Below are 15,124 nucleotides of genomic sequence, written 5' to 3'. Positions count from 1 at the left end.
GGGGCGCACCAACTCCTTGTTGTTGGTGAATTTTTCATCAAATAAAGCACATATGCATGATTATATATAAATTTTGTAATGCTTTTAGATGAGTCAACAAGATCTTTGACAAAAGAAATCTTTCATATGTCCTCCAATATCAAATCAATGCAATGTGCAGCACAAGGTGTCCAAAATAAAATAGGATGTCTCTCCATAAGCATCTTTCTAGCAACAATATAATTTGCAGCATTGTCCGTTATGACTTGGACAACATGTTTTGCACCCACCTTCAAAATAAACACATCCAACAAATCACATAATAATTTTGCATCTTTGATATGTGCAGACGCATCAACAGATTTCATAAACATTGTTCCCTTGGGACAATTAACCAAGAATTTTATAAGGCTTCTCCCTTTTTGATCGGTCCAACCATCTGACATCACAGTGCATCCTGTGTATGCCCATGATGCCCTAAACTCCTCCAATATTTTGGTGCAGTAAACCTTTTCATCTTGAAGAATGCGGCCTCTAAAGTCATCATAAGAAGGGACTTTGTACCCTGGGCCAACAATTGCAATAGCATCAACAACAGGCTGGAAAAATGGATTATTCCTTGCAATGCTGAAAGGAATATCACTCCAAAGGAGAAACTTGCCCAACTTGTCAGCTTCTTTTTTTTCCTTTTTTTTAAGCATTGAAAAGATAGATGGTTGTGAACCAGCGGTGGTTCTAGGAACAAAATATGATGAGGTAGCTATAGGTTTGGTTGTAGATATTGATGCTGAAGTAGAACCAATGCCACTTTCATATTCACCTCTTAACACTCTCCCTGCTAGTTGCTTTCTTAAATCTGAATTGGACAGTTTGGCTTGCTCTAATTATTCCAATGATCTGAGAGCTTTTTGGATGATTTCTGGAGTTGTATTTTTGCAAGGCCCTATCTCATGTCCAGGGATTTTTGCAAGGTGATACTTCAATCTATAAACCCCCCCTGTCATATGATGCCCACACAACTTGCAAGACAAGTTTGATCTATCAAACCCTCCATCATGTTCACCAAATTCCCACAGAGTGTCCAATTTCCTTGGCATGTTTGTAACTTGGTTGAATTCTTGAGTTTTAATGTAAGATGAAGTTTGAAGTTGAAACTTGAACCTATGGCACAAGAAGAATTGCAAATAAAAAAAATAAAAATAAAAATAAAAAATTACATACATCACACAACACATTGAATTTTTGACAAAAAAAAACCTTCAACTCAATCCAACAATAATAGAAAAAATGCACATTCAAACCCAAACAAAAATGATGCAAAAAAATAAAGCACAAGAAGAAATTAAACTAATAAATCTAACAATCAAGTTTTTGCATTTTTTATCAAAATGAATCCTCTCCACTCTATGCAAAAAAAATGAAAAAGAAAATATAATCAAATCCACTAAAAATCATTGATAATCAATGGGTTATAGAAACCCAATAAAAAACAAGAAAAAACAAAAAAAAAGGCCAAATTTGGTGCCCATATCTGGAAACCACAGTTTGCCGAAGAAATTTGGTCCAAACACGATTTTGTCTTGCTTGGGATGCCAAAATCTTCCGTTTTTCTCCTCCTTTGCCCTAGTAGTCACCTTCTTCTCCTCCTCAACTCTCAAACAAGGCCGCTGTCTGCAAAAAATGAGAAATAAAAACCAAGAAATCGCACTTAAAACACGTTGTTTCCGACCAAGGTGATTTTTCCCATCGAATCTAGATTTTTTGGAAAAAATCGCGATGTTTTCACGATTTTTTTGAAAAAAAAAATGCCTTAAAAATCGCCCGATTTTATCGGAAAGCCAAAAAAAATCGTGATTCTTTGAAAACATCACGATTAAATCGTGATGTTCACAACACTGCATTGGAGTAATCTGAGCCATGGTGAATCAGTGACACATTGGAGTACTCTGAGCGAGGCCCAAGATCAAAATCTTCTGGCTGTGACAAACTTTGACATGAGTAAATATGATTTGAAAACTATTGAAAGCTGCACATTGCCCATAGGAGCTGCAAAGCGTCTCAAATCTGAAGCTGAGTCAGCTGTGGATGGACCAGTGAATAATGGTCTCAGTGCTGACGAGGAGTGTACATTGAGTTCACAGACACAGACAACTAATTATATTGGCAATGCAGCTAGAACTGAGTGGCTGCCTCTTATATCACTCCAGCAGAAATGAAACCCATCGCAGGTACATCATCAGCTGCAAAAAATGCCATCATACAATCAGGATCTCCAAATGCAATTGCACAATGTTAATCTGCAGAGGTAGTACTCATGAGCTACACAACCTCATCAGCTTGGGATCTGCTGTCAATAATAATAGTAATAATGCTAGCAGCTCCACTCCAGGGATTTACACCAATATCTCCAATGCTCTAGCCATCAATGGTCTAATGGGGGCCAATCGATCTGATTATAGTGCAGTCATCTTCGGTGAAAATTCTGAAGGATCCGCTGCTCCAAAATCCTTGACTTATGGAAAACATGCTAATGCCTCCAGAGTAGTTTGCAAGGATTAACTTACACTACTTATCCCAGCAGGAACAGCAGTAGCAATCTCCAGGTCTTGCCAAAGCTGCCTGTGATAATATGGCATATAACAATGGGATGGAAGCAAGGTCTAATCTCAAAGTAGCTCATGGCCCAATTTTCTCAGTTTTTGGTGATTCACAGGGCTAAAGTTCTGTGAGCAGGTTATAATTATATATATTTGCATTATAATTTAATTTAAGGTCTGTCTTTAGGGCTAATACATTAGGCCTGGTTTGGAATGTTAAAGTTTCTCAGGCCTAATAGCTAGTGGGTATTAACAACAAAGAGGACTTGTAGAGAAATCTGCAAGCCAAGTTGCCTGGAAATGCATTTTGTGGTAGCATTAGGTCTCCAAGCACATGAAATCGTTACTGTTAGTAGCTTCCTCTCCTTTTTTTGTTTGTAAATAATATCCTGATTTACTTGTGATAGAAATACTGCATTTAGTCCCTTCAGCTACAGCTTAAGGAGAATATCTATACATGTTTATGTACAAACGGTTTATCATCTCTAATGCCATAATGCCATTGATTGAATGTATACAGGAGCTATTTAATTTGGCTCTAGCTTTGATATCTTGGAATTATTCAAGCAACATTGATTAAAAGTTTCAAAGGATTATGCTGCTTACCATTCCTTAATAATTTGCTTTATTCTGTGTACTTGGTTTCAGCTGTTGAGAGGAATAGACATGAATATCTTTTATTTGTCTGGGAGCAAGAGCTATATGTATTAATTCCATAAGAGTCCATGATCTGATCATGACATAAGCACATTCAATTGACATAGCATATACATAATTCCATAAGAGTTCATGATCTGATCATGGCATAAGCACATTCAATTTACATAGTATAGCTTAATCCTGTGTTGTACACCATTATCATGGTCTGTCTCTCTCTCTCAAACAAGTCATGCATTTATGTATGTAAACTATGGTTATGGCTATAACAGACCTCTCTTAAATCCATACATAACACGGAAGGCTCAGTGTTTGGCATAAAGCTCATGAATTCAGTGAGACGCCCTGTAGCTAAGCATGAGAGATGCTGGCACGTTATCATCAAATTAAAAAATAATAATTAAAAATAATGCCTGCTGAATATTGTCGATATCTTTTTGGTTAGGCAAGGTGTTGAGGTAGAAATTTCAAGGAGGAACGGCGGGCTCCGGGTAGCTCTGTATATATAAATTGACCAGGGAAAAAGGCTATTGTGTATTAGTTAGGCTATCGTTAAATTTACGATCCTTTCACTGTCCAAATATAGTTAATTTACAAGAACTCTCCGAAAAAGATTGCATGGACTGATTACGAAAACAGCAATAGTAACTAATAAATGTAGAGCACAGAAACCTAATTTGAACTGATCCTTCTCGCCATTTTCATGCACTGTTCTCTCAAATATTCTCGTGGGTTCTCTTGCATGGTTTAAACATAGATGGAATTCTGGATCGTGAAACATTCCAATTTATGATTCTAGGCAAGATTCTGCATGTTGCATAATGTTCAGGCCGGTTCACACAATCATGGCCGAAACATTCCAGTTTAAAACACTCCAATTTATAATTCTAGGCAAAATTCTGCATGTTGCATAATGTTCTGGCCAAATACATTCCAATTTATGATTCTAGGCAAAATTCTGCATGTTGCATAATGTTCAGGCCAAATATACCGGATGACTTGTAATTGGCCCCAATTACATGAAGCCAACCCTATTTATACAGGACTGGAACCCTTGTGGTGTGTACAAAATAACAGTCACCAAACCCTTTAAACTTTAGTACAAAATAAAACACTAGACAAAACCTTCAAAATATAAAATAGCTTGTTTAATTTATACGACAAGCAGTCTTGACACAAAGTCACAGTTACATAGAACTGATGCAACAATTAGATTCAAAATCTTTTTTCATCACTGTTAAAAATTTTTGAAATATAAATTCTTTTAAACTAAACTTTCATGTTCCATATTGATCATCATTTTTGACAAATTTGAAAATGGTTTAATCTAGAAACTAATATCTATTGATAACTACCTTCCATCATTATTCTGGAACTTAACAGAAATTTCCATTGATATCAGAAAATTTCTATCCTGGAAGGATTGCTTCCCAAAATATGAGGGTGAGGAAGAACCAAAACCGAGTGGGAAAATGAAACAGTAAAGAAGAAAATTTCGATTACGACATCACTCTATTCCTTACCAGAACAGAGAAAGGAGAAGAGGGCATTTAACATAGCTCAAGGTAAAGTTCTTCCCGATCTATGTTATCACTACTTCGTATCTAGCTATTTGAATGGCCAGACAGATTAGTAAGGCTGGCCTCAGATTCGGCCCTCTTATTTCAACTACTTCAGTTTAGCTATTTGAGTGGCCAGACAAATTAGTAAGGCTGGACTCAGATTCGGCCCTCCTATTTCAACCATTATTCCCCATGTAGAAATAACAGCAGAGATTGTAGAAGGAATAGCAAGAAAATGGGAGAAGACCAAGAAAAATGAAACTGAATTTGTATATGCTTTATTCAAGAATGAATTTACATCTACATGAGCATTCGATATATTCATGTGAATAACTACCGTTACATAACTAAATTACTCGTTACAAAAACTGTTTAACTACATTTTACCCAAATTCGTTGTCAAACTAACAAACTCCACCTTGACAACAATTTTCTCATTCATCATCTCTCCTGCAAGCCAAGAGAAGCTAAACACCACCGCAACTTCTCTACTGTAACTGGCTTTGTGAATATGTCTGCACAATTTTCTCGTGTATGGACCTTTTTAAGAGCTACTTTTCCACCATCGATCACATGTCTCAGAAAATGATATCTCACATCAATGTGCTTGGTTCTGCTGTGGTAGGCAGGGTTTGTGGCCAAGTGAATAGCACTTTGACTGTCACAAAGTACACTCACTTTCTCCTGCGTTCTTCCAATTTCATCGAGCAAACCCTTTAACCAGAGTGCTTCTTTACTGGCATCTGAAGCAGCTATATATTCAACTTCGGTAGTGGACAATGCAACCGTGTCTTGAAGCTTTGACATCCAACTAATTGCTCCACCTGCAAGAGTAAAGACGTAACCTGTAGTAGATCTTCTTTTGTCCAAATCACCTGCATAGTCAGCATCTACATATCCGCAGACTGATCCTTCACTACCATTAAAGACGATGCAATGATCTCTTGTTCTTCTTAGATATCGAAGCACCCATTTCACTGCTAGCCAATGTTCTTTACCTGGATTTGCCATGAACCTGCTGACAACTCCAACTGCATGTGAAATGTCAGGTCTTGTAGATACCATCGCATACATTAAGTTGCCTACCGCATTTGCATATGGTACATGAGACATATACTGCTTTTCTTCATCAGCTCTAGGACTCAAAACCGAAGAAAGCTTAAAATGGGAAGCTAGGGGAACATTAACAGGTTTCACATTATTCATAGAGAACTTTTCAAGTACCTTCTCCACATACTTCTGCTGTGATAACCAAAGCTTACCATTTTTCCTGTCTCTGTGTATCTCCATGCCCAAAATATGTTTTGCTGCTCCAAGATCCTTCATATCAAACGCCCTAGAGAGTTGAGCCTTTAACCTGTTGATCTCTTCCATGCTTTTGCTTGCAATAAGCATATCGTCAACATACAAAGCTAAGATAATAAATATGCCATTGAAACTTTTGAAGTACACACAATGATCATACTCACTTCTTATAAAGTTCTGGCTCACCATGAAGGAATCAAACTTCTTGTACCATTGTCTGGGAGACTGCCTCAGACCATACAATGATTTCCTGAGCTTGCAAACTAATCTTCTGTTGCGACCTCGTACAAAACCTTCTGGTTGTTCCATATATATCTCTTCGTTCAAATCACCATGTAGAAAAGTTGTTTTAACATCTAACTGTTCTAACTCAAGATTAAGCAACGCAGTTAGTGCCAACACAGTACGTATAGAAACAAGTTTTACAACTGGAGAAAAAATCTCATGAAAGTCTATACCTTCAACCTGAGAATACCCTTTTGCTACCAGTCTCGCCTTATATCTCTCGATACTACCATCAACTTTCCGTTTCAGCTTGAAGACCCATTTACATCCAACAACACTTCTCCCTTCAGGAAGCTCTACAAGATCCCAGGTATTGTTCTTGGCTAAGGAGTCCATTTCTTCTTCCATAGCCTTTTTCCATTTCTCGCTATCTGTATCATCTATCGCTTCCTGATAACAAGACGGTTCCCCATCTTCAGTGACCAAAGCAAAAGATGAAGCAGAATCTTCATACCTTTTGGGAGTTTTCCTTTCCCTTGTTGACCTTCTCAGAGTGACTGGTTGCTGAACTGGTTCAGAAACTTGCACTGGTTCAGAAGCTTCAACGGCTTCCTTTGTGTCTTCAACACCTTTGTCTCCAGAAGTCTCTCCTTCCTTTCGACTGTCACCGAAAGATCTAGCCTCCAACTGAACTCGTTGACACGGCGATACCTGTTCCTGTTCAACTCTTTCAACATTTGATTTTAACAAAGAGGATTCATCAAATGTTACATCTCTACTAATGACTATCTTCCGCAATGTAGGATCCCACAACCTATATCCTTTCACTGCATAGTCATACCCAACAAAGACATAACATTTCGACTTTGGATCTAATTTTGAACGCTGATTTTTCGGAATAAGAGAATAAGCATCACAGCCAAATATCCTCAAATGAGAATAGTCACAAGACTGACCTGTCCAAACTTCTTCAGGAATTTTACAATCAATCGCTACTGAAGGTGATCTGTTAACTAAATAACAAGCAGTAGATACTGCTTCTGCCCACAACTCCTTTTGCAAGTTAGCATTGCTGATCATGCTTCTGGCTCTTTCCATAAGAGTCTGATTCATACGCTCAGCAACACCATTTTGCTGAGGAGTATAAACAGCAGTTTTGTGTCTAACAATGCCCTCATCCTTACAGTATTGTTCAAACTCAACAGAAGTGAACTCACCACCATTGTCAGTTCTTAGACATTTAATAGATTTGCCTGTTCTTTTCTCTACCATTACTTTAAATTGTTTAAAGACATTGAATACATCAGCTTTCCTTTTTAGCATATAGACCCAAACTCTACGAGAGTAATCATCAATGAATGTTAAAAAATACAATGCACCTCCATATGACATAACAGGGGAAGGCCCCCACAGATCAGAATGAATGTAGTCTAAAACATCTTTACTATTATGATTGCCAACTTTAAATCTCTGTTTACACTGTTTTCCATACACACAATGTTTACAGAAATCTAAATTCAAGGATTTCAGACCGGGAAGAGATTTACGTTTCATCAGTATGTGAAGACCTTTCTCGCTCATATGACCCAAACGCTGATGCCACAGACGAGTACCTGCTTCTTCCTTTTCTGACGCAACCGCTGCTTCACCGACCTGAGTACTTCCTTTTAACCTGTAAAGATTTCCGACCTTTTCTGCCTTCATAACCATAAGAGCACCTTTGAAGACCTTCAAGACGCCATCCTGACCTGTAAACTTATAACCATCTGAATCCAACACTCCCAAAGAGATTAAATTTTTCTTCAAATCAGGTACATGTCTAACACTAGTTAATGTCCTAACTGTGTTATCATACATCTTAATCCTGATATCTCCCATCCCAACAGTCTGACATGACATATTGTTACCCATAAACACAGAACTACCGTTTACATTTTCATACGAAGTAAACCAGTTTCTATGTGGGCACATATGATGCGAAGCACCAGAGTCTAACAGCCAGCTATCAAAACTCTGAGAGACATTACATTCAGGTGAAGTTTCATCTATCATACACAATTCTTCAGCAGATAAAACTTCGTCTACAATACCTGAATCAGCCTGATTCGCTTCGTTCTTCAGGTTTTCGGATTCCTTCCGTTTCCAACAGTCCTTCTTCAAGTGTCCAACTTTACCGCAATTCCAACATTTTGCCTTACACTTTTTGCCCTTCGATTTCGACCTGGAAGACCCCCTTGGTTTGTCTCCTCTTTCCTTTGAGCGTCCTCTAGCGACCATGGCTTCTGATGCAGTTGTATCAGTGCTGGATTTCCTTCGTACTTTTTCAGACAAAAGAGCTCCCACGACTGATTCAAACTTCAAAGAATCAGCAGAGCTGAAGCTGATTGAGGTTACGAAGTGATCCCATGATTCAGGCAGAGAACACAACAAGGTTATGGCTTTATCTTCTTCCTGTATTTTGACTTCCATATCTGTTAATTGACAAATTAGTGTATTAAAAACATTCAAATGTTCTGCAACGCTTGAACCTTCTTTCATTCGAAGACTGTATAATTGTCGTTTCAGATAAATTCTGTTGGTTAATGATTTTGTCATATAAAGGTTTTCAAGTTTTTCCCACAAACCTGACGCCGTAGTTTCTTCAACGATGTTGAAGAGAACTTCATCCGCTAGACATAACCGGATGGTACTGAGAGCTCGGGCATCCAAGTCCTCCCAGTCTGAAGTAGTCATGGTTGTAGGTTTCTTAGTAACCCCATCCAATGCCTTGTGCAACCCTTGTTGCACAAGCAGATCCTTAACCTTCAGTTTCCAAAGAGCAAAATTGCTCTTTCCGGTGAATTTCTCCACCTCGAATCTTGCATTCGACATCTTGGCCATTGTTCCTCCTTCCTAGGATTTCAGGCTTTCAAAAAAAAAAAACTTCCCCAATTCAAACAGAAAGACAAGTTTCAAATCCTTTGTTTCTTGTAAACCCTTTTGTTTTTCTAGTTTCACAACATTCGTGCAAATCCCTTGTAAACTTGTTCTTCTACAATATTTGTAAAAAAAAACAACACCCTTTTCAATCTCTGATGTCTAAAAAAAATTTCTGAACAACTTTTTCAATCTGCTGCTGTCTTTAAAAAAAAAAATTCTGCAAACCCTTCCCTTTTTTTTAATATTTTTCTAAAAACCACAACTTGACTTGATTTCAAACTTCAGAAAAAAATTTCTGCTGGAAAAAAAAATCTGGAAACTCCGATCAATACCCGGATTTCACGCAGATCCTACTTGCAGCAACTGGCAGACACGACGACAGCCCTTCACGTCTCACTGGTCTCAAGTAAACGCAGCCACACACCCAGTACCACCGGCCAGCATGCATACACAGCCTTACTCTCAGTTTTTTTTATTTTGGACTACGCTCAGCAGGAGCAAGCATCAGATAGCAACAACGCAGGTCATTTTCCGGCGTTTTACACAGCAAAGGGCTCAGCAGGAGCACGCATCAGATAGCAACAGCGCAGGTACTACGCTCAGCAGGAGCACGCATCAGATAGCAACAGCGCAGGTCTTTTTTTTTTTCCCGGCGTTTTACACAGCAAAGGTCATTACCTACGCTCAGCAAAAGTCTTCACGCTTTCAGCGTTCTCCTCAGCAAAAATCCTTCACGCCTACGCTCAGCAAAGGTCTTCACGCTTTCAGCGTTCTCCTCAGCAAAAATCCTTCACGCCTACGCTCAGCAAAGGTCTTCACGCTTTCAGCGTTCTCCTCAGCAAAAATCCTTCACGCCTACGCCCAATCGCTCGGCTCTCGAGCTCTGATACCACTTGTAGAAATAACAGCAGAGATTGTAGAAGGAATAGCAAGAAAATGGGAGAAGACCAAGAAAAATGAAACTGAATTTGTATATGCTTTATTCAAGAATGAATTTACATCTACATGAGCATTCGATATATTCATGTGAATAACTACCGTTACATAACTAAATTACTCGTTACAAAAACTGTTTAACTACATTTTACCCAAATTCGTTGTCAAACTAACACCCCATTCGGTAGGAACAAATATTATTCTCTAATTACTCATTAGGGTAAGAGCCTTGTCTAAGTGTAAAATTAGGGTAAGCAGATTCAAGAGTTGGGTATTGCCTTTCAAATCAGGAGGATAAATTGGAAAAGGAAGTATAGCATTTATTCCAGGAGCAGCGTTTATATCATCACAACAAAGAATCTGAAAAGTATCAAAAACAACTTGCCTAATTACTATTTACCATGGTAACAGAGCACAAAATGATCTTGTGAGTACAACGAGAAACCAAATCCACACAACATTCCAGCATAGGCCTCATCTTTCTTGAGATCCCTCATCAAAATTTACTCATAATTCTGCCAAATTTTCATTTTTTTTTTTTACCAATTTCACTAGATTTAACAAATTCTTTCACAAAAATAGCTAGAACTCAAATCTAAACAAAAGAAAAACAGGAATAAACAAAAGTAAATTATTGTGTTGGATTAGATGACTGAATTTCCATCCTATAACCTATGTCCATAAATTATTGTATTGCGATGTTGCCATCGTATAATATATGTATCCATGAGTTATTGTATTGTGATGGATTAATGTGTTGCTATTGTATAATGGATATAATATCCTGACCATAATCCTGTATATTGATAATGTGATAGTTATTAACGGGAAGACCAAATTTAACTTGTACATGGGATGTAAATGCAGGTGTTAGTAAGAGATCCAATACTACCTTGTGAGATCTCTCTACTGGGTAACCTTCGGAAAGTGAAGGTACGTATATACCAATTTGATAAAGGGGAAATAACCATATTGGATAAGTTGCTTAAGAGCGCTTCTGCTCTTGAAATAATGGAAGTGGAATTACCATGTTTATCCAAAAGGCAATCGGCTGTTGGGACAACTTCTTCTGTAAAGAAGGAAGCAGATACCTTTCTGAATAAGCTATTGTATCTGAATGGAAGTGCTTCAACTCGAGCAAGAATATGTGTGAGCTTTCAGAATTTTGAATGAAAATATGCAGCATACAGAAACTCCAAAAGGCTCTCTGCCATCCTATAGTCTATGTTTTAAGTGTTGACCTCCTTGTTGCCATGGCTAAGGAGCGGTAAAACATTTTTAGGTAATCTACATCTCTATTTAGTTATGTCTGACGATAAAATATTTCTTACATAAGTTAGCAGCTCAATCTCTGTTTCCTGATGTAACATTGGATGCATTACAGTATGAATGTCTGGACTTTCGGAAAATTTTTGTCCATTACAAATCAGATAGCATGGTGTTATCAACTATATGGGTTGCATTTCACTTGATTCTTTGGCTGACAATATTGTTTTCATGGGTTGTTAGTTTCTCCTGGACGAAAAGCCGATTTAAAAAAGCAATGTAACCTCTTCCGGAATACTTTATTGCCATTAAGCTGGTCTTTTCAATTAAAGCTGGTCATTTCATAAAGAATTTTGTTAGTAATTTTTTTTTTCAAAGCATTTCATGTTTTGTAAACATTATTTTTTTATATTGTTTTAATTTATTATTTAGTGGAATAGTATGATTACAAAGGAAATGTTGTTTTTTTCCCCTGGAAAAATTCGTAACTTTTCATTAAGTAGGAAAAATTACATATTGTACATGCTATCGCATACGCTGTATGTCACTATGGACTATGATCATAAGAAAATGCTATGGAAACTGTTACCAGATACACCTCGCCGGGCAATCTGCTATATTCAGCTGTGGAAAATATCAACTGTAGTATGCTTGATTTATGCCTGTACATGAGCCACGCAGGGCCCTTTACTTAGTTTAGTGATTATCAAAAATTTGTATATTGTTCAGATTTTACAAAACCAAAAATAGCTTGGTCAATGACCAGGGTCCCTCTGATAGATTGGATCTATATATGGCCGATGGTAATACTGATATTCATTTGTCCCTCGCTGCTCGGTAATCACCCATTCACCTCTGGGCATTAACGCGGCCTCCTTGGATAATTTGTCAGCATTGCTGTTATGCTCCCTGTAGATATGAGAGCAAGAGAGATTGTTAAATTCTGCCTTGAAAATATTTACCTCGTTTAAAATGTTGCTGAGTGTGTGAATGTGACAATCAAAAATGCCATTGAACCAATTGACAATAATCTTTGAGTCCCTGAAAATGTTTATATTGGTGCACTGGTGTCCCAAAGTGAAATGCAGTAGGTGGCGCAAGGTAATGAGCTCAGCATAATTATTTGTTCCAACACCCAAACCCATCTTGACTTTATAGAGATGTTGTTCATTGATATGCAAAATGAATCCTCCACCGCATCCATGTTGGTTTGCGGCCCCGTCAAAGAAAGCCCAGGGTGAGTTTTTATCAATGCACGGAGGTGGATGTGGTCGACGCTCTCTAGGAGGCAGGGGATCTGACAGCTCCCTGTATGCAGAAATTATCCCAGCCTCAATGTGTGGCCAATAAGCAAATGTTGTTATTATATAAGTGTTATAAGAAATAAAATAAGATAATTGTATTTATGTCCAATTAATGACTGCAAAGTAGGTCAAAGGCACTGTTGAGTATGATGATGTCTATAAAATGCAGGAGAACTAAACGGTCTCCTATAAAAAATACAATGCATGAATATAGAAGGTACAATGCAGGAACATAAGAGATACAATGTATGGAATGCCCTGATGAAGAGGATCATACCCATCTCTCCTAACATCCGAGACTAACTCAAGAGCACTGAAAAAGTTTCCACAAAGTTTGTTGGCCTGATGAATGGTCAATGGGAGGTACACATTGTCCACTAACTCGTTGTCTGGGGGAGTTTGTGCACTGCTGAGGTCTGAAGGACCTAGTCTGTCTCCCAGGGACGGATCTGAGATGATTTAGATGTTGGGGTCTCGTGTGGCGGAGTGAGGTCCCACGAATCCTCATTGGTCTACAGTTTGGATATGAAACGGTATCAATTGTTCTCTTTGTGCCCTTGTCTGAAGGTAGTACCCTGAAAAATGTCGTGATCCTTTGTGTGGGGTCTGGTCTGATGGGAGGCTAAAGAATATGTGCTCGGAACCTAAGAGCCTCCTGCATATATAGGGCCAAACATCTCTGATCGGGATACCTGAAAAAGTCTGCGAGGGTCTGAGAGTCTCTGAACAGGTATGAAACCTTCCTCTGATCTCGTAGTAATTAATTTTGAGGCTTAGTTTAAATAGAGTTAAATTAAAGTAAAAAAACAATAAAGAAATAAACATTTTATCAAATAATTTATATTAATAAAAGTTACAACTAAAAAAATGGATAAGTATACTTTATCTTTCTTCTTGAGAACAAAATTGTTTTACTTCACTCTTTGGATCAAGCTATTACAAAATAAATAAATAGTGTTTAACAAATCTTGACCACTCAATGCTTTGGATAAGTGGTTGTCATTTATTTTTTTGAGGGTACAGTTCTTCAACTAAACCAAATCATTACATAATAAGATTTAACTAAACCACCATCCACATTACCTGACATTCACTAGGCAAGATGAAACCATACATGGTTCGTGGTCCCAACCTACTTGGTGATAGTTTGGGTCACTTACATTTAATTTTGTAGCAATCATATCTTCCATTGACCTAATCCAGTGAAATAAGAAGTCGAAGTTCCCATTAATCCAAAACTCTAATATGTTGGTTTAGAATTTGGGCAAAATATTAACATAACTAAAAATTCTATTGCATTTTTATTACAAAATTGTCACTAGAAAAAGATTTATTGCCTATGAGATTAACTTGTATTTAAACATTAACATAGCATGTAATTGAATGATCAAGGACTAAAACTTTAGTTGACAATTCAATATGGGTTGGTTTAAAATTTGGGCAAAATATTAGCATAACCAAAAATTCTATTGCATTCTTATTAAAAATTTGTCACTAAAAAAAGGTTTATTGCATATAAGATTAACTTGTATTTAAACCTTAGCAAAGCATGTAGTGGAATGATCAATGACTAGTATCTTTTAATTCATTACTAAACCATCAATGATTTATGTGTTTTGATTTCTTTTATATATTTGTATATATTTTGATTTCTTGTTTCACAAACAAATCGGTGATGAGAGTATTATCTTTCAATTTAAATTATCACCAGATTATTTATTTATGATTTAAATTTTGTTTAATAGTCTTTTAGATTAAAAATATGTATATTTATTTTTAAAATTTTATAAGTTATATATGTGTGTGTGTGTGTGTGGATGGATGGTATACATATAACTTTTTTTTTTTTACTAAAATAAACATTAGTAAAAAAAACCTTATCACAATATGCTGTTGAAATAATCAATGATTGATGTTTTTAATTTATTGCTAAATCATCAATGATTGATGTGTTCTTATTTATTTATTTATTTTTCTTGTTAATTATATCCAACATCCATTAATGATTAATGTCTTTTGATTTCTTTTATATAAATAGATATAGTTAATCAATACTTGATTATGGAATGTTGAGAGGAAAACAATTTCACCATATAAATGTATAAAATTTGAAATAAAACTAGTATCTTACCTATTGAAACTATCATTGATAAATATTATTTATTTATGATTTAAACTTTTATGGTGATTAGATAAGAAAAACGTATATTTTTATATAAATTTAAGTTCTCACACAAGTATATATTTGGCATAATAAAAAGCAAATATAATATATACAATTTATTTGGAAAATTATATATATATATAGAGTTTGCTTGGAGAGAAGGGTTGAGGGCAAAACTTCTGCAACAAGGGGCCAAGACTTGGCTTTTAT

At 36.7% G+C, this 15,124-nt stretch overlaps 1 protein-coding gene across 3 annotated transcripts in view; it reads left to right on the top strand.

The window, feature by feature from the left end:
* LOC149144569 (F-box protein At1g60400-like) overlaps positions 1-11,773 on the top strand; it is a 38,580-nt gene extending 26,807 nt beyond the window's left edge. For all 3 annotated transcript variants that reach the window (XM_089448490.1, XM_089448491.1, XM_089448489.1), the window contains one exon: positions 11,048-11,773. In XM_089448490.1, the coding sequence (XP_089304616.1) occupies positions 11,048-11,353 (306 nt within the window). In that variant the 3' untranslated portion in view covers positions 11,354-11,773. The remainder of the gene's footprint in view (positions 1-11,047) is intronic.
* The last annotated feature ends 3,351 nt before the right edge of the window (positions 11,774-15,124 follow it).

This window comes from Pinus tabuliformis, chromosome X (genome assembly GCF_031772625.1).
Source record: "Pinus tabuliformis cultivar Carrire ecotype Pingquan chromosome X, CPIR1, whole genome shotgun sequence".
Lineage (NCBI taxonomy): Eukaryota > Viridiplantae > Streptophyta > Pinopsida > Pinales > Pinaceae > Pinus > Pinus tabuliformis.
Note: the sequence above shows the minus strand (reverse complement) of the source record. Positions and strands in the feature narration are given on the sequence as shown.